Source organism: Muntiacus reevesi, chromosome 7, assembly GCF_963930625.1.
Source record: "Muntiacus reevesi chromosome 7, mMunRee1.1, whole genome shotgun sequence".
NCBI lineage: Eukaryota > Metazoa > Chordata > Mammalia > Artiodactyla > Cervidae > Muntiacus > Muntiacus reevesi.
In genome coordinates, this window is record NC_089255.1 from 45,194,252 (window position 1) to 45,220,786 (window position 26,535).

General features: G+C 47.1%; 1 protein-coding gene across 1 annotated transcript in view; it reads left to right on the plus strand.

Annotated features, from left to right (window-relative positions):
* The first annotated feature begins 435 nt into the window (after positions 1-435).
* The window catches only part of CA12 (carbonic anhydrase 12), a 49,480-nt gene continuing 23,380 nt past the window's right edge, over positions 436-26,535 (plus strand). The window contains exons 1-2 of the mRNA XM_065942032.1: positions 436-828; positions 8,839-8,859. Coding sequence (XP_065798104.1) covers positions 744-828; positions 8,839-8,859 — 106 coding nt within the window. The 5' untranslated portion in view covers positions 436-743. The remainder of the gene's footprint in view (positions 829-8,838; positions 8,860-26,535) is intronic.

Below are 26,535 nucleotides of genomic sequence, written 5' to 3' on the forward strand. Positions count from 1 at the left end.
TATTCTTTTTACCTACATATCTATTTCTATTTCACAGTGCACCCCCAGCCCCGTGCTATTTACCTGTTAATTTCGTTGCGTCTATATTTCAAAGGTAAGACCTTATCAGGGCCTTTCTGTGAACTGACTGTACAGTCCACAGAAATTCTTAACTTGAATGCAGCCCACCCCTCCTAATCCATAGGTGACTCGTCCAGTCCGTAAGGTGTGCCCAGTCCAGGCAAGCACACGATGGAGGCACAGGAGTCTCTGGCCCAGACTGGTATTGCACTTGGGGGGCTTCTCAAGTAGAAGAAATGACAGTCCAAGGTCGTGGCCACTGAGGCGCGTCCCTAGACGCACCCCTCCCCACTCGGCCCAGGCAGGCGGATCTGTCCCACGCCCGCCCGGGGCTTCCACGGAGAACTGGGTTCCGCGCCAGCCCCGGCTCAAGGAGCGCCCGGCGCCACTGCCCCGCGGAGAGCGGCTGAAGTCAGGGTTACAACTCACCTTAGAACCGGGGCGCCAGACCTCCCGTAGGCAGGGCGTTCTCCCCCCCACCCGATGACATCATCTGTTTGGGGCTGAGTCGCTCCATAAAAGCAGCCCGCGGGAAGCCAGGAGCCCAAAGAACAGAGGTGCTGGCCGTGACGCCCCGGCTGCGCGCACGAGGTCCCGGTGAGCACCCCGCCGGCCCCAGCGTGCCAGCCAGAGCGCGAGAAGGAGCTCAGCCGCCCGCAGCCCGCGCCGGGAGCCGCCCGAAGATGCCTCGCTGCAGCCTGCACGCGGCGGCCGTGCTGCTGCTCGTGGTCTTAAAGGAACAGCCTTCCAGCCCAGCTCCGCTCAACGGTAAAGTTTCTTCTGCCTCTTCTTTCCGAGCAACCCCGAGCGCTCAGCCACACCTGGGCAGAAGGAGTCCTCACGCGGCTCGTTAAAGTAAAATCATCTGCGGGGAGCGGAGAAGGACCTGTAGGGTCTCCAACAGCATGTTTTTACAAAGGATGCTTCATTTTCCTTTGGAAGGCAGGATCCGTTCTGGTTTCGCAGGGTGGGCGGGGTAGTGGGGGGAGCGGTTTGCCGCACATTGTCCTTGTGTTAAAATACGTTTGTGCCTTCTCGGGGTACACCCCCCACACCCACCCGCAGCGCTGGAGAGGTGGCTTGGGAATTTGCTAACCCAGGGAGAAGAAACAGAACCAGGATGTAAAATACTGTGCCCCGACCCACGTGCTGAGGGCAGAGGAGTGCCTGGGGTGTTCCCCAGCAGCCTCTTTACCAGGGAGGGTTGGCACAGTGGTGGGTGCTTTCTTTGGAGGAGACCCTCTTTACCATTAAGTTTTACCTCTAAGTCAAAGAGATGATGCATCTTATCCCTAATCATTGTTTTTCTCCGGAAGGGCTCTACTACTCTGAAGTTGTACGTGTGTGTGCCCCACGTGCCCTCAGACGAGCATACATAACCTTATTTCTGAGTGTAGTGAGTTAGGGCTTTGAACCCTGAAGGGCTGGAGGCTGGCGGTGCCCAGCCAGTAGCAGGAGATGGTAGAGGGGGTTGGGTCTGGGAGGTGAGCTGCAGGCAGCAGCTATAGTGCTAGTTGCTCAGTTGGGCCCCGCTTTTTGGGACCCCATGGACTGTAGCCCCCCAGGCTTCTCTGTCCATGGAATTCTGCAGGCAAGAATACTGGAGTGGGTTGCCATGCCCGCCTTGAGGGGATCTTCCCGACCCAGGGATCAAACCTGGCTCTCCTGTGTGTCCTGCCTTGTAGGCGGATCCTTACCCTCTGAGCCATCAGGGAAGCCCGTAGACAGCCAACAGCTAAGGTGAGGGCTTCTGCCTGGGTCTCCATATCTGGGTGAGTCCTTTTCTGGAGGAGTAGATGGTGACTTACAGAAACTTCCCGAGTAACAGATGGTGGCTACTGCCCTTGACAGAATTTGCCCCAAGTTGTATGGACATTTGTAGGTGCGACCATTCCTGCTGCTGCTGGTAAGTCGCTTCAGTCGTGTCCCACTCTGTGCGACCTCATAGAAAGCAGCCTACCAGGCTCCTCCGTCCATGGGAGTTTCCAGGCAAGAGTAGTGGAGTGGGTTGCCATTGCCTTCTCCGGCGACCATTCCTAGACCCAGGCTAGGTTGAAACATTGCTAGAAGGGCCCAGAGTGACTAGAATGGCTACCAGTCCCTATTCCCTGGCTGGGTGGTGGTGGTGAGAAGTTGCTTCTGCTCAGAGGCATGAAAGCTGGAGCTCCCTCCCGTCAGAGGGCATGGTGCCCCTGGGGCATGGTAGGAGAGGCAGAGGGAGCCAGGATGTCAGCAGCTTTGTCACTCCTTTTAATTCAGTTCAAGTCCACTAGCTGGCTTGATTTGCTTGGTAGTTATCTTCCTCATCTCATGGGGGAGAAAGTGGATGGGAGAAAGGAGTTATAAAAGTGGAAATTAGTTTATAAAACTGCAGACTTTGATATATATTCCCCTCTGAAGAAAGCTGCACTGAAACCCAAAGTCTGACTTGAAATCTCCCTTTTAGCTCCAAGACGAGAGAGAAGCCCTTTACTGTTTCTCTTCTGAAAGCCTGTTTCTCCCCTCACTCTGGGGGCAGCTCCTTCTCCCTACTGTGCTTCTCTGACCCTCTGGACCCTCCTCTCCCCCTTCTCCTTGCCCTTTTCTCTTTTCCGTTCTCCCAGCTGGGCTGGGGAAAGTTTTCAGTTAAAAAAAAAAAAAAATCTACTTTCACTCTACACCGAGCAGCCAGCCTGCTTACCCCCTTGATTCTAAGAACACAGTTTTTATTCTGTTCTTCCTCAGGCAGGTTTCTTGGCTTTTTAGTCAGAGCAAAACTCACCGAGATGTAGAGTGTCAGTACTAACCCAAGTGTGGAGCAGGGGTTAAGCTGGGCAGTGGGTGAGAAAATGGTCTGCCCTCTGCCTGCTAAGTCACTCAGTCCTGTCCAGCTCTTTGCAACCCCATGGACTGTAGCCCGCCAGGCTCCTCTGTCCATAGAATTCTCCAGGCAAGAATCCTGGAGGGGGTTGCTATGCACTCCTCCAGGGGATCTTCCTAGAGCACCTGAATTCTCAGTGACTGGCACTGGCAAACCTCGGGGGTCAGGGAGGGAGCAGGCATAATAAAAGTCAAACATCTTCCAGAGATAACCTGGGAACTCTCAGTTGCTGGGGCAGGGGATGTGGGGAACTGGGCAGCTTTGGGCTCCCCGGATGTCGGTTAGTCAGGGAAGGTTCTAGCACCCAGGACAGGAAGCAAGCAGGGCCCAGAACCCCTGACCTGAATCTTTGTAAATATCAACTCCTCCGAAAGCTGCCAGGATGTTCTCCCTGCCCAGGATAAGCTGGGCTGCAGGTTCTAACGGGCATCCACCTGGACCTCCCAGTGCTCAGGACAGAAGTGATGACCATCTCAGAACAGACACCCTGAGCAAGCTACTGAAGTGCAGCCACGGGGGGCGGGGGTGGGGGTGGGGGCTTTGCCTGGTCTGCCTGGAGGGGGGGCAGTTTAATTCTGTGAAGACCCTTGCCCCTAAAGTGAGAGGTGGGAAACCAGGAGGGGCCATTTCCAAATAAAGCAAAGGTGCACCCTTCCTTTCTAAAGTTTTCTTGACCTCAGTTCTAGCAGACAGTGAACCAAACTGGGCACTGACCTTCATCCAGTGAGACCCCCTGACTCAGATCACCCTCCCCTTCATTTTACAGTGCCTCTCCTCTCCAGACTCCAGCTTTCAAGCCCCTCCAGACATGGCCATTTGTACCCAAAGCACCGAGTCTTGAGGTCCAAGCAGGGTCGCTCAGCGAAACACGGGCAGGAAAGATTGCTCTGCTGCTTTTTAAGAACATGTCCCCAGGCCTGTGTCACCGCCTGAGCCCTTACAGTCCCAGAGGCACGTGATCACACTGACCTTACCAGAGCATTGTGCTGATTCCTCATCTGAGGATGAGCGCTGCAACAGTGTGGAAACCTCAGCTTAGCAAGCTTCAGGGAAGGGAGTAGAAGATATAGGCTGTTAAGGCCATGGCTTGATTTTGGTGCAGGTGCAATTAAAATTTCTGGCCAATGCAGTCACTCAGAGGCTGCAGATGTTTTTTGCTGGTGATCCTGGTGATTCTCCAGGATCACTGAGTGGCCTGTGTCTCTCCAGGGAAGCGTTGAGGATGAAATTCCCTGTTCCTTGTGAGATTTTACATCCTGGGCCTCCAAGTGTTCTGGCCAGCTAAGTGACAATCCTCTGGATTCCTCTGACTCTCAAATCCATGGTTGTATTTTAATAAAACCCCTCAAACAGAATGCTGATGGAAAATGTTCAGAAAAGTGGTTTAAAGTTTTCTGTAGCTTGGTTCCCAAGCCATGCTATTTTTTCCCCCTTTTCACTCGTTTCAATGAGAGGGTAGCAGTAAACTTGGGGGTCACATAGAAGTTTGGGTTCACCATGGTTCTGAATGTTTTCATCCAACTGCTGATTCAGAGGAGATGAATTTAGGGACTATTAAGCCCTGTCCAGTCCATGGCAGGTTTCAGGGGGTTTTTGGGGTCCTGGGTACTTTCATGGTACACATCTTTGCCACAAGCATTTTCAAGGTATAACTAATTGGCCCATAAGGCAATTTTGCTGTAGAAAATAATAAAAAGTAAAAGCAGGACATCAAAAAAGACATAATGAACAGAAATAGAGTCAAGTGTACAAAAACGTATGGTTACTGGGGGGGGGGGGAAGGTGAGGAGGGATAAACTGGGAGATTGGGATTGACATATACACATTACTATACATAAACAGATAACTAATAAGGACTTATGTAAAGCACAGGGAACTCTACTCAATACTCTGTAATGGACCTATATGGGAAAAGAATCTTAAAAAGTGTGTGTGTGTGTGTATATATAACTGACTCAGCTTGCATACACCTGAAACTAGCATAACACTGTAAATCTACTTCAATAAAATTTTTAAAGGACATAATGGAACATAAAGAATAAAAATTTAAAAGACTTTCTTACAAATATAAAATATTTGAATACATAAAAAAATGTATGTAGATTCATAGTAATACTGTGCAAATAACTTGATTTTATCTTGTGGGCTCTACCGAAGCATTTGCCTTCCAAGTCTTTCGTTCATAGTGTTTTATACTTTTTGTTTGTTTGTTGGTTGTTGATTCATCTCCTCAGTCGGCCTTGCACTTTTCCTTCCTTAAGAGAGGTACCGGTTTGCAGGTATGAGGGTGCATGTTTGTACCTGAGCTTTCTGTTGCAGTATGAAAGCCTCTACCCTGTGGTAGATTCTTGGCATCTTGTCACCTAACTGTTCATAGATGTTTCAAAGTTGTGGGAAATGTTGGCTCAACCTTTGAGGCCCTCAGCCTCTTTTTCCTCCAGTGTAGTGTGTTTCAAAGGGAGAAACCAATTCTTGGTGCTAATGATCATCACTGGTCAGCTGGATAAAACCATCAATAACATCACTAACTGGAAGAAATGCTAATGCATTGGAATGCTAATGCAGTGGAAATCCAACTGCCAAACCAAAAATTGTCAGTCAGTTATTTGATCTTTCATGGCAGAAATGTCTTACTGCCAGTTAATTATGCAACAACAATTTCTGGCAAAAATGCTTGTGGCAAAGAAGTTTACAGTAAAATAAAGAAAAAGGAAAAAACACACAGAACAAAAAACCAACACAGTTCTATGGACCTCCTGAAATTAACTGTATGTGAAATTTCTTGTGTTCAAGCTTACAGGCATTTTTAATGAGGAAAGGCAGCAAATACTCTTAAGGGGTTTGGACTACCCCCTCTAGCTCAAAGATTCTCTAAGTTCATGGGAAGTGATGGGAAATGTGGAGAAACGCTTCTTAACAGGCATTGATCCACTTTGCCTTATGGCCTTTCATTGCTTTATCTAGAAATCAAGGAGATGGGTGTGTGAAAGAACCCTTTTGTCCTTCTCTTCCAAAGTGGGCTGTCAACAAATAATGCCTAAACCTAAGCAAATCATGAAGGCTCAATATAGATATATTTTTATAGCGTTGTGAAGATAATGCCAAAAGAATCATGTCTAAAGAATTCAAAGTGGTTGCCATAGGGAACAGGAAAGTGACTCAGGAGTGTCAGGGGACTGATTGTTCATTGAAAGCCTGATATGGATAGAACCATCTGAGTCTTTAAACCACATACAAGTGAAATTTGAAAAAAAACCAAAAAAATTGAATTTGAAAATTAAAAATACCGAGACAAAGAAATGAAACAGAAAAGCAATTTAAAAAAAGAGGTGATTAACCAGTTTACAAAGAAAAACAAGCAAAATTCTCTTAAGTTTTTCAAAAGCACAATCGGCCTGAATAGGAAATGCCTAGTTGTGAAAAGTGAGCACCAGGTGACTGGTCAGGTAAGTTTTACTGCAAATCAATTCCCAAGAGAAAGGAGATGTGAGTCTTCCTCCTGCAGCTTGACCCTGGTGGACCCAGAATCCTGGAAGCATGGGAGACAGGAACATAGGCTGGGAGACAGGAACACAGGCTGGGAGACGGGAATACAGGCTGAGAGACGGGAACATAGGAGTTGAACAGTCCCTTCCCTGTAATGTGTCCTGAGACAGACACCCCGAGTCTCAATTCAGGGTCTCGGTCTCATCCTGGAGATGAAGAGGGAGGCGTGTCCAGAGTATAGCTCCACAATGACTTTTTTAAAAAACTGAAGTGTAGATAATTTCCAGTGTTGTGTTAGTTTCAGGTGTACAACAAAGTGATTCAGATACATACATATTATTTTTCAGATTCTTTATCCTTATATGTTATTACAAAATACTGAATATAGTTTCCTGCTGGTTATCTGTGCAATGACTTTTTAAAACTTATTTAGTTAGCATGAAGGACGTTTATGAGTGAAGGGTGTGAATGGGAGGTGACAGGTGACTTTCATTACATTCCTGGCAGGACCTCTCCTCCACATTGCCGCCACCCATGGAATTCTAACTCCAATGATGATGGTGGCAGCTTCCTCAAATAAAAACCTTCCTTTTTGGAATGAGCTTGAACTCTTCTCTAGGCTGTGTTGTTAAGTGGGGGAAAAGCAAGATGCAAAACAGCATTTCCCAGATGCCAGCATTTGTGTGAAAAAAAGAAGGGAAGAGAATACAGATACCTGTATGCAGTCACACGGTGCAAGGGTTCCCATCAGCTGTGAAACTGGTTGAGTCTAATGAAGCGGGAGGTTGGATGGTAGGCAGTGCTCTCACTGTGTTCCTCTTGGCGGCTTTTGAGTTTTGAGCCTTGTGAACTTATTAACTGTTCGGATAGTGAAATGTGGCTTTTCTAAGATACATGGGAGGCTTCTGATGAAGCCCCTCCCTGATCCTTGGACCCCTGCACAGAATCACTGCCTTGTGCCTCCCCTGGAAGCACAGGTGCTCTGAGAGGCAGTTGTTCCGACACAGACTCTGAGAAAGGTTTGGTTTTGTTTTAAATTTTTTTCTTCCAGTTTTATTGAGATATACTTGACATAAAGCACTATATAGATTTAAGGTGTCTGGTATAAAGATGTGACATGTATTTCATGAAGTGATTATCATAATAAGTTTAGCAAACATCTATTATACACGTAAAAAATTACATAGAATTTTTCCTTGTGATGAGAACTCTTTGGGATTTATTCTCTTAACAATTTTCATATGTAACATACAGCAGTGTTGATTATATTTATCATGTATTCATAGATCACATTCCTAGGACTTATAACTGGAAGTTAGAACCTTTTGGTCACCTTTATCCAGTTCCCCCTGCCCCAACCCCTTGCCTCTGGGAACCACTAATATGATCTCCTTTTCTATGAGTGAGTTTGTTTTTGAAGTATGTTGACCTGCAACAGTATGTTATTTCCTGTTATACAGATTAGTGGTTTTTTCCTATACATTTAAAATATGTCACTGCCCACAGATATTGCAGTTATCGACTGTATTCCTCACACTGTGTGTTTCATATTGGTGACTCATTTATTTTGTAACTGGAAGTCTGTACCTCTTAATCTCTCTTACCTGTTTATTTCCTCTTCTTTATGCATCTTTCCTGTGACAACCAACTGTTTGTTCTCTGTATCTATAACTGTTTGTCTTGTTTTTTCATTTTTTTTAGATTCCACATATAAGTGAAATCATACAGTATTTATCTTTTTCTGTCTTATTTCACTTAGTATAATACCCTCTAGGTTCATCCATGTTGTCATAAATGGCAATATTTTATTCTTTTAATGGCTGAGTAATAGTCCATGGTGTATATGTGTGTGTGTGTGTGTGTGTGTGTGTATATATACATATATACATATATATTCTACATCTTTTTCATCCATTCCTCTATTGATGGGCAGCACTTGGGTTATTTCTATATCTTGGCTGTTGTAAATAATGCTGCAGTGAATATGGTGGTGCATATATCTTTCCTAATTAGTTTTTGTTTTCTCTGGATAAATACCCAGGAGTGGAATTTCTGGATCATCTGGTAGTTCTGTTTTTAATTTTTTTGAGAAGCCTGAATACTCTTTTCCATAGTAGCTGTACCAATTTACATACCCACCAACAGTGCAAAAGGGTTTATTCCCTTTTCTCCACAATGAAAAAGTTTGAAGTTCTCAGCATCTACCTCCTTTTCAATCTCACCCATTTAAAACTAAAATCTGGGGAATTCCCTGGTGGTCCAGTGGTTAGGACTCAGAGCTTTTACTGCTGAGAGCCGTGGTTGGGGAACTAAAATCCCACAAGCTGTGTGGCATGCCCGCATCCCCCAAATAATAGTAGTAAAATCTGTCCTATTTTCTCTAACTTGTTCAAGTTCAATTGTACTTACTTGCTTTGTTTTCTTCTTTGCAGGATCCAAGTGGACCTATATAGGTAAGTAGCGATCTTTATTTTTTTGAAGAGATGGCTGTATTTAATGAGAAACTTCTTGTTTTGTGGAGATTATTTAGGGGGTTAGGGAGAGCAGTTCTGGTCTTGTTAAAGGAGGACACAAAGTCCTCCCTAAAGACTTGCTCCACACGGGTCACAGACAGCTCTTTCTCCGAGGAGCTGAGCCTGCTTCGTGCATCAAATTGCGAGTCACAGTGTTAAGGTTTTCAGATTCCTGCAAACCATCCAGGTGAGGATGCCCAGGTTCCCTTCAGACTGCAGGGGCCCTAAGCAGGAGAGTGCCCTTCTCCTCTGTAGGACATTCATCCTACAATAAACAATGAATAAAGGGCTCCTTTCTGAAAGTTAACTAGGCTCAGGTCCCAGAACTTAAGCTGCCAGTGTGTTTAGCATTAACTTCTTGTTGTCATGTTTGTAAGTAAGCAAGGGACCAAGCAGTGATGATTGATCCTCAGTTAAAGAGGAATAGTTGTCTTAAATGGAGGGACAGGGCTGTCAAGGGTGTGCAAAAGGGTTTTGAGATAAGCAGCTTGAAATCGGCTCAGCTCATGTGTATGCAGTGAATGGGAACTGGTCATCAGCTGGAATGGGGAATGAGCGCCAAGCCTCAGGGTCCACTGGCAAGTGCAGGGATATTAATAATCTCCTGTTGGGACTGAGTGACAAGGAAATGCAAGAGAGACTGCTGTGGGGAGCAGGAGGGTGGAACTGACCACATTGGCACAGGAGGGATGGCAACAGGCAGGGAAGTCCATTACAGCAGAGAAAGCAGAATCCGGAGAAAGATCTGACTTGGATTTTCTAGTTAGCCTTTAGATGTTTGTTAGCCCAAGAGGCTTAGAAAATTCCCTGAGCTAATCAATTAGTTGCCTACAGGCCAAGGTCTCTTGGCCTCTAGCACTGCAAGGCTTCATCACTGCTAACATCCCTTACTTACTTACTGTGTGCAAAGCACATTGCTAAGTGGGTGGATAATTAGAAGCGTAGGCTGGTAGGCTGTGGTCTGTAGCTGGGAATTACTTAAAGCTCACAGTTCAAAGCAGAATATAATAGGTAATAAAAGCAGATAACAAGTAAACGGTTCTGTGCTCTGACGGTTCAGAGAAGAAGAATGCTAGGACTGGATGGTAAAGAAAAGCTTCCTGGAGGAAGAGGGCTTTCACGTGGACCTTGGGGCATGGGGAGGATTCAGTATGGCCAGAAGGAAGTACTACTGGCCAAGTTGATGATGGCGTCACATGAGTGGAGGCAAGAAAGAGCAAGATGGCATTTTAGGGGATACATACAGAGATGTTGTTACGGCGGGGGGTGGGGTGGGGCGGGGGTGGAGGGATAGACTCTAAGGTCAGAAAGATAAGGTGGGTCAAACAGGGGAGCATGGAGGAGGAGGACAGGCTTTCCCCACTTTGTCTCATGGATGGAGGGGTGGGGTTGGGGGTAATCTGTGTTTTAAGGAGAGTAGGGGGTGATAGGGGGTGCAAGAGAAAAAACAGGAGAGAGGCAGGAAGACGTTTGGCCCTTGAAGAAATACCATTCTGTGTCTTAATGTCCAGTTTAAAGTGATGGCAGTAAGAGGCCAGGGCAGGGCAAGAGCCCTGTTGAAGGAGGAATCCACAGAGTCTGGGTATCAGCCCGCTCCCCGCCCACCTCACCCCTCCACCCTGGGCAGGCGTGTCGGAGACAGGAGCAGGGCAGGCTCGGAAAGAAGCAGGGACTTGAGGTCTGCACCTCATTCCATATGGTCTGGTGTGAACCCTCAGGGTCTCACTTTCTTCCCACCTGTGACTTGGGGAAGGGGTTGTTTGATCAGTGTTCCTGAAGCTATGGCTTGGGGTCACCTGCATCAGAATCACCTGGAATGCCTTCCAGATATGCAGATTTCTGGGCCTCAGCCTGGACCTGGGGGAGGGAGGGAACCTGAAAAACGTGTCTATTTCAGGTGATGCTTAGGCAATCTGTTAGAGAATCTCTAACCAGATGATTCCCAAGACTTCTCTAGCCTGAGTCAGAGGAACCCTGCCCCACCTCTTCTTCTGGCTTCCCAGGTAGAGTGGAGACACCAGTCATGTCTCTCCAGGGCTCCCTGCCTCTGTAGGACAGCCTACAGAGTGGAGCGAGGAAGTCATGGAGAGCAGAGAGACACCATGTCAAGAGGTATAGGAGGAAAATCTTACTGCCACTTAGGAATGACATGGGGCTCCCTGGGGAGGGCCTCAGTACAGCCATATTGACTAATCCAGAAGCATTTCTTCCTGACCCCTTGTGCTGGCCAGCCCTCTGTCCCTCCTATCCCAGACTGAGGGTGGCTCTTTGCTGAGGAAGCAGAGGGCAGAGTCTAAGGATGCAAGACATGCACGGGGGTGAGCACAGAGGCAAAACCTGGCTTTTTATTAGTGAAGTGAGCACACACGTGATGTGGAGTCAGGTCAGTGGGGGCCCATGAAAGAGGCCGGATGGAGGATAGCTAAGGAGGCAAACAGGTCCAGGCTGGCAGCTGGCATCAGTGTTCACAGTCACATGGTAAACAGAGAGCCTGGCATAGATGCCAGGGGAAAATGGTTTCCAAACAACACGGGTTGCACCAAATGAGGCAAGTCCAGCCCGAGGCTGCATGCTGGTTTTCCCAGGGTGCAGACCTCAGCACTTTGCACGTAGATGCCACTGAGTCATCCTGCTCTGTGGGCCTCCGGCTGCCAGGAACACATGCTAGGACTTCTAGAAGCACGTGGAAAGGGAATTCAAGCCCCTTTCCCCTCCACACTGAGTCACTGGACTGACCTCCTCGATGGCCTCCTGGAGACAGGAGGGCCATCTGACAGCCAGGATGGGGCCAACCCCGCCCCAGGTGTCCCTCCTGGGGGGAGGCAGAGGCATTGGGTATGTGTTGGCATGTACTGAGTCAGTGACCTGCCCCCTGCAGTCAGTCCCAACCCGATCCTCCAGAGCCACCAACTCTGAGATGGAGGGAAACTGCAAGTCAGGCTGACTCACTCCAGCCTGTTCAAGGACTGTTAGAAAGCCGAATAGGGGTCCCCTTGGGTGTGGAGGTGATTGGAAGAAGGGGATACTGGTCACCTTCAGTTCCTTGATGTGGGTGCTGTGTTCAGTGTGTGAAAAGCCATCAAGCTTACTTATGATACATGCACTTTTCTGTACGTATATTATATTCAATAAAAGAGTTAAATTCCAGCTGGCTGGGAGAGTCATGCTTACCCGGATAGAGTTTTCAGCCCTCCCACAAGAAACAACCAAAAAACCCTCAGTGTGTTCAAAACAGAGCAACTGAAAGGAATGACTGGACAGAAACTAGCGAGCCAAGAACACATCATGTGAACAGAGAACAGACCTGGGGCTCCATCCCTGAGGCTGCCAGACACTGCTCTGATGGTCCTCCGATATGAGTAGTTCAGAAACAGACAAACGCCACTGTTCACTATTTGGGAGAAATAAGACAAACCTTCACGGCTTCCCAGGTGGCACTCGTGGTAAAGAACTCACCTGCCAATGCAGGAGATGTAAGAGATGTGGGTTCAATCCCTGGGTCGGGAAGATCTCCTGGAAGAGGAAATGGCAACCCCCTCGAGTATTCTTGCCTGGAGAATCCCTTGGACAGAGGAGCCTGGCGGGCTACAGTCCATAGGGTTGCAAAGAGTCAGACACAACTGAGTGACTTAGCATGTATTCACATCATTGGGTGATGGGATGTAAGGGGAAGAGGAAGTCAAGCCCCCATCCTGGCAGGTGAGCAAGTCCCATTTCACCCCAAGTTAGGGATAGATGCCAGCCCCTCTATTCTGGAGTGGGGACTCTGGAAAGATGGCAGCTTAGCCTGGGGGTGTCAGGCACCAGACTCATAGGCCCTCCTGCCCAGCTTCTTGGCCTGGGGCAGGACTCCCATGACCAGGCACTACCACCGCATTCCTCAAGCTGCTGTCCTCTCTCCCAGAAAACAGATGCTTTATCTTAAAGGATTTCCTTTGGGAATTTGGAAGGGCTCCTCCATCAGGGCGAACCTCATTGGTTCTTCAGGCTCCCACCTCCACCCTCTTCTGTCCTAAATCTGCTGGAATATTAGGTTGCTACAATCAAACTATTCCTGCAATTCAGGACATTCTTCCTGAGCTAGAACTAGACATGGGACACATGCAAGGAAGCTAGGAGGAAGAACTCTTTCCTTTCTCTTCTTTAGGAGTGGTTAAAGATACCATGTGACTTCATGATCAAAGGCAATATGAAAAACAGACTAATAGATAGCTAGCGGGAAGCTGCTATATAACACAGGAGCTCAGCCCATGCTCTGTGATGACCTGGGGGGTGGGGCTGGGCAGTCTCAAGAGGGAGGGGATATATGTATACATGGAGTGGATTCTGGTTGTTGTACGGCAGAAGCCAACACAACATTGTAAAGCAATTGTAATCCAATTAAAAATAAATGAAAAAAAAAAGACTATCACTTAGAGCTAAAGGGAGAACTTAAAACAGCAGTTACAGAACACATGCAATTAAAAGGCTGATTTCATTAAGGAGAACTCTTATCTATACCAAAGGTAGAGCCTGGCCAACTCACAGAATCCCAGCGCCTTCTCCCCATTCCCTCTGCCAACCTGAGGATGAATGACAAGAGGCGCAAAGCACTCTTAGGGGAAAGAGAACCAGAAGGGCCAGAACATGTTTTTCATACCAGGAAACTGAATTGCTATGCCTGCATCTTGGGGATTTCCCTTGAGGCTTAGCAATCCAACCCGCTATGATTTATTCATTAAATCCGTGCTATAGTTCCAGTTACTTCTAGTAGGAGTTGTGACATCCAGGGTCAGCCTGGATGTGCTGTGGTCCACCCGTTCGTCATCATTTCTCATCTTTCCTGAGTTGCAGAATTGAGGTCTGTGTGTTTTGGGTGCCTGCATTTTCATGTCCACAACTGGCCTCACCAACTGGGCGAAAAGATAGGGAAGCTAGCATTTGTTCCTAAAGGCGGGGGTGGTGTCGTGGGGGTAGGGCGGTGGTGGCGAGGGGCGGGTGAGGCAGGAAACCAGGGGGAAGAAGAGGAAAGTGTACAGAGCCCAGAACCAGCCAGACCTCCTGGCAATCGCAGCTCGGCCACTTTCTGGGTGAATGGCCTTAGGAAAGTAACTTAACCTCCCTGGACCTTGGTTTTCTCAACTACAAAATGGGAATCGTAACAGCATCTACCTCAGTGGCACTGGGATGGGGCAGCATCAGTATCCCCTGGGGCTCAGGATGCTCCTCCCAGATACTCTGAACTGCAAGTGAAACTCACGGGAGGAGTCTGGGAGAAAAACTGCAAATGCTTCACCTCCCGTCCTTTAGCAGCAAGGAAAGCACCATGCATGACTTTGTTAGAAACACAAGTTCTCCGGCCCATATCAGATTTACTTCCAAATCAGAAACTCTGGGGCTGGGCCCAGTCTTCTGCTTTATTAAGTCCACCAGGTGATGCTGATGCCCCCTCGAGTTTGAGAATCTGTTCTCCCCAAGTTGTGGTGAGGATGTAGTAAGATAATGCACAGAAATGGGCTTGCATAGTGTGCACGCAGTGGGGCCAATCACCATCTTTCCCTTCGGTTATGGTGGAATTCTATTAGCTAATCAGTGGGTAACTGCCTTGTCAAGTCTACAAGACCGAACAAACCTGAGGGGTAGATCTTAGTAAGGATCTACCTCTTCATGTTTTTCTGAATTGCCTGAGTTTTTAAGGGTGAGGAGGATTCCTTTTAAATTTTTATTATTATTTTATTAGATCATTCTTCAGCTTTATTGAGGTATAATTGGCAACAACTGTGTATATACTAAAGGTTTCCAATGTGATAAGTTTCATATATGTTGTGAAATGGTCACCACCATCAAGCTAATTAGCACTTATCAGCTCACATAAGCATAAGCATTGTTTTAGCTCAGTCGTGTCCGACTCTCTGAGACTCCAAAAACTGTAGCCCGCCAGGCTCCTCTGTCCATGGGATTTCTCAGGCAAGTATACTGGAGTGGGTTGCCATTTCTTCCTCCAGAGCATCTTCTCAACTTGGGGATCAAACCCGCGTCTCCGTGGTCATTGCATTCCAGGCAGATTCTTTGCCACTGCACCACATGGGAAGCCCTACCTCACATAATTATCTTTTTTTTCTTTGTCATTCCCTACCTTCCTCCCCCCGGCAACTACCTGTTTGTCCTCTGTATCTATGACTATTTACTTTTTAGACTCTACATATGAATGCAATTATACCACATTTGTCCTTCTCTGTTTGACTTGTTATCTGTCTCAGCATACTACCTTCTTGAAAAAAAAGAAGTGTCAGTCACTCAGTCGTGTCTGACTTTTTGCGGCCCATGGACTGTAGCTTGCCAGGTTCCTCTGTCTATGGAATTCTCCAGGCAAGAATACTCTAGGTTCATCCATATTCTGAAGAAAAATAAAAAGGAGTTTCCCTTGTGAGAAAAAAGGGATTGAGCAAAAAAAACCGAAGGGTTCCAAGCTCTTGTCCCGTGGGCTTCACATGCCAGAAAGTTCTTCCCAAGCTTGTCCTTCAGACCAGCCACCCTGGCACTTTCCTGGCATCTACGGGACAGATATCCAGTTCCATAGCCGTGGCCACCTCAGTCATGCAGCTAAAATCACTGGAGCATCCCTTGCTGCCCTGTCCAGAGAATGCACTCCTCCCCTCTGAGTCTCTGGGCTGAGCCTTGATTTCGGGTGTAGGAGTGGAGCTGGGAAGAAATCTGGGGCTGGGCTACAGGGAATTTTGAGCTCCATAAGCCCAGCCCCATGCAGGGTCCCTGACAAGCCTTGGAACTGCGAGGTAAGAGCTGCCTGGGAGGGGTCCTGCCAGAGGCTCTGTGGGGCCTCTGGCTGTGCTCAAACTTGCCCTTTCTGCTGCATGCTGGTCTCAAGCCCCAGGCAGTCAGGTGAGGGCAGGGCACATCCCTCCAGCAGCCAGTTAAAGCCCTTGGCAGTCCATCCCCAGCAGGAAGAGAGAGGGGACCGAGCACCTGGGGTAAACCAGATCATAAGAAAAGATTGAAAGCAAAAAGGCTGAATTCAGAGCAGATGAGTGAAGGTGCCCTGGGCAGAGAAGGTCTGGTTTTTCATGGAGAATGGATCCGAGATGTCTCAACAAGCTCCTAGTGTCTCCTCAGAGGGAGCAAGGGCCCTCTTGCCTGCTCTGTTATTGTCTTCCTCTGTAGAGGGCAAAGGGGGTGAAGGGCATAGGCATTACTGAGGAACCCAAGAACATAGCTAGCCACGCCACATGACCAGGAAAGAGCCAGCACCTGCTCTGAACAAAAACCTGTATTGTAGTGGTTCTCAGACACAATTTTTTTTACATTATAGCATCTCTGTAAGTGGGATATATCTTATAATCCATGGCATCTAGAAGCAATGAAATATGGTAGCTGTTCCACAAATACTCACCAGAGAAGTTCCCTGTTAGATGCTAGGAGCTGAAATTATTAAATTTCCACAATTAACTAGTGAAACAGTGGGGGCAAGAAAATGTAAAACTAACGGCTAGTATGCATAGCATAGAGTAATAATGCGGCATCATATTAGATTTTGAACTGGAACTTCTTCCAATTTTCAGTCAAGCAACAGTTTACTTATATGCCTAAGTGGTATTAGATCAGTATTACAAATATTTTTAAGGAAAATAAGTTATGTGCTTATCTTTTATTTTTGGTCATACCACATGGCTTGTGGGATCTTAGTTCCTTGACTAGGGATTGAACTGGGCCATGGTGGTGAGTGTGCAGAGTCCAGGGAATTCCCATAGCTATGTGGGCTTTTCCTTTTTTTTTAGTTGACAGAAGTATTCCTTTAAGGTACAAGCTTTCCAATGACCTGGCAAGTATTGATTTTTGCCAACCAGGAAGGAACTAGTACAGGCTGCCACCTCCTTGTGTCCATAAAGGTTGCCTCACAACTGGTATAACTAAATAAAGTAGTTCATTTAGCTCATTTTAGCTTTTTAAATGATTTTGCAATCATTAACTTGAGACATACATCAGCTGTGTGACTTCTGAGTGAATGGGAGGAGACCCATCCAGACCTTGTAAGGATGCCTGTGGTTAGTTTCGGGGCAAACAGTCATGATGCCCCCACCTCTGGGATAGTTGGCTCAGAAAGGACTCCCTGGTTATGACCAGAGTGAGGCTTGCTTACAGCAGGGGATGGTGACACGGGTGAAGGGGCCTGGGCTTTTGTCGTGAGGCCCCTGCTTGGCACCCCATCTTCTGGGAACTGTGTGAGAAGTGGAGAAAGAAAGAAAGGTGACTCTGAAGGTTGTGGAACAAAGAAGTTTTGTAGCAAGTCTGAGGCACTGACGCAAATGGCTGTTTCCTCTTTTGGCTTTGGACACCAGGAAGCCCAGAGACAAACTGGTGATTCCAACTTGAGTAACTGCCCATTCTCCTATGATCTGCAAATCTAAAGATTCTTCATTGATGATGCCCTTCTAGTTCAGGTATTTTTCCTGATCCTGAACCAAAATATTATACAAATAAATTTTTGTAATCATTATCTAGAAAGGACCAGAGAGTAATGGTACCCTACACATTCATCACTCTTTTATTCTGCCCTCCTCTGTGGACACCATTATTTAAAAGGTTTAACAAAATGAAAATAAAATAAAATAAAAGGTTTAACAAATGAAATAATTCATTTTCCCAAATTGTTTTCTAAAATTTTTGTTCATATATTTATTTGGCTCCAACAGGTCTTTAGGTGTGGCATGTGACCTCTTAATTAGGTACTGCATGTGGGATCTGTTAATAGTTCCCTGACCAGGGATTGAACCTGCACCCCCTACAACAGGAGTGTGGAGTCATAGCCACTAGACCACCAGGGAAGTCCCTCCCATATTTTTTATTAGTCAAAGACAGATCTGAAGACAATCAAAGTTTTAAGCTAGCCCAAGATAACTGATCCATATTTATTCCACAAGCATTAATAAGTATTAAATGCCAAGTATTAGACTAGATGCTGAGGAAATGATGAATAAGGTGTGAATAAGACTGAGAGTCTGGAAGGAGACAGTGAATAAGATAGGGCCTTACAATGCAGAGAGATGAAGTGCAGAAGAGAGTGACTTTGCCTAGTGTCTTGAGAAAGAATCAGAGAAGGCTTCCTGGAGGAGGTGATGTCCGAGCTGAGGCCTGGAAGACATGTAAGAGCTAGCCAGGCAAAGGGCAGAGGTTAAAAAAGCTTTGGGGTGTAAGGGATCAACTCGGCTGGTAGGTCCAGGGGACCAACAAGGATCTCAGGGAGGAGGAAAGGGGCTGGGGAGATGGACCAGAGAGTGAGGGGCTCATGAGCCGGCCGGAGTTGGGACCTCGCTCTGGAGACAGCAGGAGACAAATGGAGTATTTTAAGTAGAAAACTGAGAAAAGCATTTTAGAAGGATCATCCTGGCTATAGCATGGAGAGTAAATGGGGTGTGAAACACTGGAGGAAGTGGGGCCAGACAGCACAGGAGTCTGAACCAAGGGAGGGGCAATGGGCGTCCTGACCTGTTGATATAAGTCAGCCCGAAACGTAGACACTTAATGTTGTCATTGGAGACAATGGAGACACTGGAGCAGCCTGATTGTGGACGAGGGCTAGTTTCTGTTGGGCTGCGTGAAGTATTCAAATCAGCATCCCCTGCCATTGCTGCCCAGGTGGGACCCCAGTGGGGACCACTGATGCAGCCAAGCCCCACAATCATTTGCAGATGAGGCAACAAAAACAGAGTTGTCAACTGGCCCAAGCATGAGAAACTGAGCAGAGACTGGAATCTGTGTCTCCTGATTTCAGTCTCGTGCATTTTCCCAGACATATAGTGGATGCTCATCTTATGCCAGTCATTGTGTACTCTACATGACACATCACAACACTGGCAAAAGTCACTGAGGAAATGCAGTGATTTTTCAAAAAAGTAAATATCACAGACTTGCCAGAAACAAATTGTGCCAAAATAACTTGCTTTTCTTCTCTGTTATCAGAGTAAAAGTCTTAGTGGTTAAAGAAAACACAATACACTTAATACCCGTTGACATAAATAAACATTTGATACAGTTCCTTGTAACACACTCCTGGGAAATGTAGATCAAAGACCAACGTGGTTGCTAGGGAAAAAAAAAAATCAATATCCTCAAGTCATTGTTACTGTCGGCAGCACACAGCTGGGAGAGATGTCAGGGACCCTCCAGGGGCTGTAATGACCATTTTCAGATTCTTGGGAGTAGGATGGGCAGCTGAAGGAGTCAGAAAGATGAGTGTTGGAAAGAAGAACATGGAATAGATGCCAGAAGGGAAAAGCAGATCAAAGAGGGCGGGTGGAGTGGGGCAGGAAGTAGGACCTAGTGAGGAACATCGAGTGAACGCAGCTGCTCTGCAAGGCAGCAGGGACCGAATGAGGAGAGCTGCTCGCTCCCCACCCTGCCCCGTGCTTAGTCCTGGTGACTCAGGAAAGAGGTGTAAGCATGCGTTTACACATGCACACATGCGCATGCACGCACACATCCACATTCATGTGCGTCTATCATACATTCTTAGATGTGTCCTTACCCCACACTCAACCTCCATCTCCTGCACCCCGAACCTGGAGTGAGGCTCCTTGCTGGTTTCTGAGCTACCGGAACGTGTGTTGACATCTCATTGCTCATCACGGTGCTGGGGTAAGATCTTACAGCCTGCCCCTCGCCCCTAGGTGCTTCTTTCTGACTATTTCCCAAGAGCCTCCCAGCTCTCTTTTTTTTAATTGGATGCTTTACAATGTTGTGTTAGTTTCTGCTGCACAGCAAAGTGAATCAGCTAAATGTATACGTATGTCCCCACCCTGTTGAGCCTCTCTCCTACTGCCCTATCCCAAGTTTCTAGGCTTTTTTTAACCTTTTATTTTGTATTGGGGTATAACCAATTAACAGTGTGTGACAGTTTCAGGTGAAGAGCAGAGGGACTCAGGGACCCAGTCCTACATATACATGTATCCATTCTCCCCTAAACCAGCTCTTGATGAATCTCTTGGTATAATGCCATCAGCAAGGCTGGAGTAGGAAAGACCCCATTACTGAGTAAAACCGAGCACAGAAGGTCTGTCGGGAAGACTGTGTGTGCAAAGATGCCTGGTCAGAAAACCCATTATGGGGAAAACATTGAGAACTGCAGAATTTAATGTTGTCCCTTCACTTAATTGCCCTGATAAGCATAGGTACCTCTTGGGTTAATGACCAAGTGCCTACTCTCCAGCTAAGGCTAACGTGCCAGGTTATCACTGGAGAATGTTTTCCTCCATGTGGTGTTTGAGCATGAACCTGCTGCAAGCAAGGCAGTGTTTGAGGGGTACGGGGTGAGAAGGAGCCCTTTCTGGTCTCAAGGAGAGTTATCTAGAAGGACATCAGCACAGTGTGTGGGGAGTGACACCCTCCCCCAGCAGGCTGCTCGGGCAGAGGCATTGACCCCAGTCCAGGAGAGGAGCTGGAGATATACTTGTTGAGTGAATGAGGAAAGAATGGTTTGTTTCTCTTTGCTTTTGGCTCTGGGTGTCAGGGAAGGCACCAGGGAGAAGGCACTTGATCTGGGATGGTAGGATTTCAGAGGTGAAACCCGTCTGAAATGAAATGCCACATCTCCATACATACCTCATTAGAAGTAAAAGGAGACATGCAGGGAGCCCTAGATTTGTTTTCCAGTGAGGTGAAAGGGTGAACTTGCTTTAAAAGGTTGGAAACAGCCCTTAAGGTTAAAAAAAAAAAAAGACTTGAGACTATTCCATTCAGAAGGGCCTGGGAACCAGCATGTCTTGGGAGTCCATCACAAACAGACACTGATCTTAAGCTGCCACATTTATTCCTCCCAACAGCTCTGGGGTCCTGCCTGGTGGCTGTTACTGCATTCCTTCTGTAAGCGAAGCTCAGGGAATCTAAGAATTGTATTCAAGGTCACACAACCAGTAGGTGGTGGAGCTGTGATCGGCAGCTTAATCAATGGCTCCAAAGCCCTTGACCTTCCTACTGCATTTCACACTGCTCTGGAAGGGAGATTTCTGACAGACTTTTTTTGGGCTCCAAAATCACTGCAGATGGTCACTGCAGCCATGAAATTAAAAGACGCTTACTCCTTGGAAGGAAAGTTATGACCAACCTAGACAGTATATTAAAAAGCAGAGACATTACTTTGCCAACGAAGGTCCGTCTAGTCAAAGCTATGGTTTATCCAGAAGTCGTGTATGGATGTGAGAGTTGGACTGTGAAGAAAGCTGAGCGCCGAAAAATTGATGCTTTTGAACTCTGGTGTTGGAGAAGACTCTTGAGAGTCCCTTGGACTGCAAGGAGATCCAATCAGTCAATCCTAAAGGAAATCAGTCCTGAATATTCATTGGAAGGACAGGTGCTGAAGCTGAAACGCCAATATTTTGGCCACCTGATACAAAGAACTGATAAATTGGAAAAGACCCTGATGCTGGGAAAGATTGAAGGCAGGAAGAGAAGGGGACGACAGAGGATGAAATGGTTGGATGGCATCACTGACTCAATGGACACGAGTCTGAGTAAACTCGGGGAGTTGTTGAAGGACAGGGAGGCCTGGTGTGCTGCAGTCCATGGGGTCGCAAAGAATCAGACACGACCAAGTGACTGAACTGAACTGGAAGGGAGACAGAAGTAGCCTGGATGAAGATCTTTAGGTGTGAGAAGAACCATCAAACGGCAAGTTTGAAAACTGAGGGAGCAGCTTTAAATAACAGCAAGAGTACTGCAGGTTAGATATCAGAAAGGACTTCCTCTTTGTGAAAGCTGGTAGGTGAAGAATGGGCTCATAGCAGGTCAACACTGAGGGGCCAATGAGCCTTCCCTTAGGTCAGGTTCCACCCTGGGGAGCTGCAGAAAGCTCACGTCTTTTATCAGATCTGTTACTTCTAGACACCCCCAGGAATGTTGACCAGGTCACAAATCCCTGCACTGCTGTTCTCCCCTTTAGCTCTGGACCATCGCCAGGGCTTATCTGCAGGTCCTCTCTCACCACCTGATAACCGCCACCCATTGCCCAGGCTCCGGACCCTCCAAAGGCTACTGTGGGGGAGAATGTGAGGGTCAGGGTCAGCGGCAGCCTGGCTGGTTACTGGCACTGATTTGGGTCTCAGTCACCACGTCTGCCAAATGAGAGCTTACTGCCTCTGTCCTAGGCTTGTTATGCACTTAAATAATTAACACTTGCTAAGCATGTAGAACAGTGGTTGGTGGACTATGGCTCATGGACTAAATCCAGTCCACCACTTGTTTTGTAAATAAAATTTTCTTGGAACACAGCTACATTCACCATTCTCCTGTTTGCATATTCTCCATGGCTGCTTTTTTTTTTTTTTTTTTAACAACAGAGTTGTGTAGTAACAACAGAGACTATATAGCTCACAAAACCTAAAATATCTGCTCTCTGGCCTTTGGTAGGAAATGTTAGCCCACCTCTGATGCAGAATGATGTCTGGCATGTAGAAAGTACTCATTACATGGTCACTTAAAAAAAAAAACACAACTCACTAGCCTTGGGGTTTAACAGAATTTGACTGAGGTCCTGGGGCAACACAAAGAGCCTCAAAGAAAAACCTAAAATGGGTGTGTCTGTCATTGGTGCTCCCCGAGGGCAACCACGATCCCTGACCCTGGGATAGCCTACCATCAGTCGTGGGTGCCAGTCCTGCCCTTCTAGCCTGGACTCCTATGTTTCCTCTTTCCAGAGGCCAGGCCCCAGGATGACTGACAGCCAAAGTGCTTCATTCTGTTTAGAAAAACCTTCTCTGCAATGTGTGATCTGTGTGGTTCAGGCAGGGCCATCACAATAGTCCAGGGCTTCTCAGCCTCTGCACTGCTGGCATTGGGGGCAGCAGATTTCTTTGCAGGGGGCCATCCCTGCACTGTACAGTATTTAGCAGCATCTCTGGCCTACCCATGTACCCACTGGATGCCAGCTGCATTCCCCCCTGTGATGACACCAAAAATGTCTCCAGATGCCACCAAACATCCTGAGGGGACAAAATCGCTCCTGCTGAGAACCTCTGGCTTAGTCTGTAATAACATCACAGGTGAGGCACCGACATTCCAGTCCAGGATAGCTAAATCCCTAGAAAAACAGTGTTCTTTGCAAGGGCACAGACCTGTTAAAGACGCATCCCATGTATATCACTGGATGGCTAGACAGAAGGCTTAGCATCTTGGCCTGAAGCACCAGCAATGGCACTGTTACAGCTGGAGCTGCGCTTTGACAGCATCACTGGATAGTTACCCGCCTCAAGCCTGGGTCCCTAAGAGGGCTTGGCCAAGCGCCCTGCCCCATAACACAGGGAGGGTCTCCCCAAAGACAGATTTCTCGTCCCTCTCCCAGATCATAGAAAATGCTTATGTACTCCCTGCTGGCCCTGCCCCTTACCACATGCAGATTTTCCAGCTTCATCCATTTTACATCCTGCTCCTCCAAGTAACAAGAAACTGCCAGAGGCTGTAAAATAACAGGCTATTCACTGACTCACTTATTCTTTTACTGATCCTTAATGATTCCCTTTGTGGGCTGGTCACTGGGGATCAGACACAAGCAGGACACAGCCATGCCTTTCATGCACTGAGAGTTGGTAGAGCAGACTCGTAAACAGGTCACAATGCAGATTAAGTCCTAAGATAGTGTACTCTGGCCCTGGGGACACAAAGGTGAGGCAGAATTCCTGCATTTGGAGGGTGGTGACGGGGCTGTCAGGCTTGCCTGAGGAACTGATTCTTGAAAGACAAAGGGATGAGCAGGACAAGGAGCGTGAGTGTGAGGATGGCATTCCACTTCAGGCAACAGAGCTCCCAAGCCAGACAAGAGTGGGTTGCAGACTCAGGATGGCAGCGTGCTGGAGTGGAGGTATGGGGAGAATATTCCGCCTGGGAGCAGGGGCTCTGACGCCTTTTGGTCCAGACTATCTTTTCAAAGACGTTTATGTAGAAAATCATCCTGTAAGATCGAGACAGTGTCTCCTTCCAGGGCAGAAAGCAGACTGGTTGGCTGCCCAGGAAAATATCATCTCTCTCGGAGGTGAATGTTGGGCATGCTTGCTCACTGCCTCCTCTAAACACGGGGGTTTCTTAAGCTGGGAGGGACACTCATCATGTGGAGCAAGCCAAGTGTCACAAGGCCCTCATTACATCACCCTGTGGATCTGAGCTTAGGAAACAGGTGCAAATGTCACTCTGCCGGCCCTGTGAGTATTAAACTGTGCTTCGACTCAGGAGTCTCGTGTCTTCACCAGCATCTGTGAAACTGTGGCAGGCTAACTTGTGAGTCTGGGTGAAGTCTTAGATCCCACCCCCACTTTTTGGACACATGGTAGTGTGGGAGAAGCCAAGGCTGCGTTGGGGCGGGGGTGTGTGGAGATCACCAAGGGATTTGGGGCTGCACTCCAGACCTTGGGGTTAAGCCTGAAGGCTCGAGGAGCCACTGAAGAACTTTCAGCAAAGAGATGTCTGGATGTGGATCTAGCTTGGGGAGTGGAGGGCTGGAGAAACGAGGCCAGTGAGGCCTATAGATTTGGAGCTATGCGTCTGAATAGGATATCCAGTGGGGGCAGATGAAGGCCAAGTTTAAAAGAAACTCAATTCGGGATCTTAACAGCATTTTTTCTGAATTGGGAGTCAATTGGGATAATCCTTTGCATTTATTTGTGGTTTTTTTAAGGACTTTCATGCCCTTGACATTTCTGAAGCATATAGACCGGATATCATGTAGAATGTCCTTCCATTTGCGTTTGTCTGAGAGTTTCTTATGAGATTCAGGTTGTCCATTTTGGCACAAAGAGTACAGAAGTGATGTGCTTATATATATACACACACAAACACATATAATATACATATATATGCCCACACACATACCATATGTATACATATATAGACAATGGAATATTAGCCATAAAGAGAATGAAATAAAGTCATTTGCAGCAATATGAATGGACCTAGAGACTATCATACTAAGTGAAGTAAGTCAGTGAAAGACAAACATCATATGATATCACATATACATATATGGAATCTAAAAAGATGATACAAATGAGCTTACAAAACAGAAATAGAGACATAGAAAACAAACCTATGGTTACCAAAGGGGAAAGGGGGGAGGTATAAATTAGAGGAGTTTGGGATTAACAGATACACACTGCTGCTGCTACTCCTGCTAAATCGCGTCAGTCGTGTCCGACTCTGTGTGACCCCGTAGACGGCAACCCACCAGGCTCCTCTGTCCCTGGGATTCTCCAGGCAAGAACACTGGAGTGGGTTGCCATTTCCTTCTCCAGTGCATGAAGGTGAAAAGTGAAAGTTGCTCAGTCGTGTCCGACTCTTCGCAATCCCACGGACTGTAGCCCACCAGGCTCCTCCGTCCATGGGATTTCCCAGGCAAGAGTACTGGAGTGGGTTGCCATTGCCTTTTCCAGATACACACTACTATATATAAAATAAAAAGGACCTACTATACAGCACAGGGGACTCTATTCAATATCTTGTAATAACCTATAATGGAAAAGAATCTGAAAAAGAATATATATATGTATATATATATATATATATATATATATAGTGTGTATATATATATATATATAACTGAATCACTTTGCTGTATACCTGAATCTAACACAACATTGTAAATCAACTATATTTCAATTTTTTTTTAAGTTTAAAAATAAAGACAAAATATTGTTCTAAAAAAAAAAGACTGCTAAGAGAGGAAAACTGTCACCTCCTTGTGCCTGAAAACGGGGGCCAGAGGAAGGAGTAGACTGTGACTCTGGCTTTTGGCGGGTGGGTGGCAATGTTAGCTGAGATAGAGGACCTCAAAGGAGGTAGAGGTGGTTTGGGGGAGAGGAAGGTGAGAGAGGGAAAGATGGCAGGTTTGGTTATTTTTCAAATTGTTTGTCTGCCTGTCTGCCTCCCCACTCCAGTCATGTCTGATTTCAGGAGGCCATGGGACGTCTTAAGGAGGTGTCCCATAAGTGATGGCTCTGGAGCTCAGGAGGAAACTCCCGGCAGGGCCGAGGCTGTGCTGAAGCCATGGGAGGGGACGGGATTACCCCAGGGGAATGTGAATGAGAGAGAAAGAGCCAAACACAAAAACCATGAGACAGCTGACATGAAGGGCAGGTGCCTACTGAGAGCTGCAAAGGGGCAGGAGAAATGGGAAAACAGCTCAAACAGTATCCCCCAAACCCAGAGAGGAGAGGTTCAGAAATGAGTGGGATCACCAGAGCCAAGGCCTACGAGAAAAATGAGGGCTGAAGTGTCCACGTGAATCCAGTGGGAGGTGGGCCTGGAGGTCAGAGTCCTGGGGCCGTGAGATCTCAGGGGGAGTGGAGGTGCAGAAGTCAGCAGTGTAGACAATTCTAATACGATGCTTGGCTGCAAAGAGGCGGTGAGGGGGACTTCCCTGATGGGCCAGTGGCTAAGACTCTGTGCTCCCAATGCAGGGGGCCTGGGTTCAATCCCTGGTCAGAGAATCAGATCCCACATACTGCAACTAAAAATGCTACATGCTACCAGTAAGATCAGGAATCCTGAGCACTGCAACTGACACCCAGTGCAGTCACATAAATAAATAAACATTAAAAAAAGGAGGTGGGGGGGCACTTCCTGGGGGTGCCCACCCACTTCAGT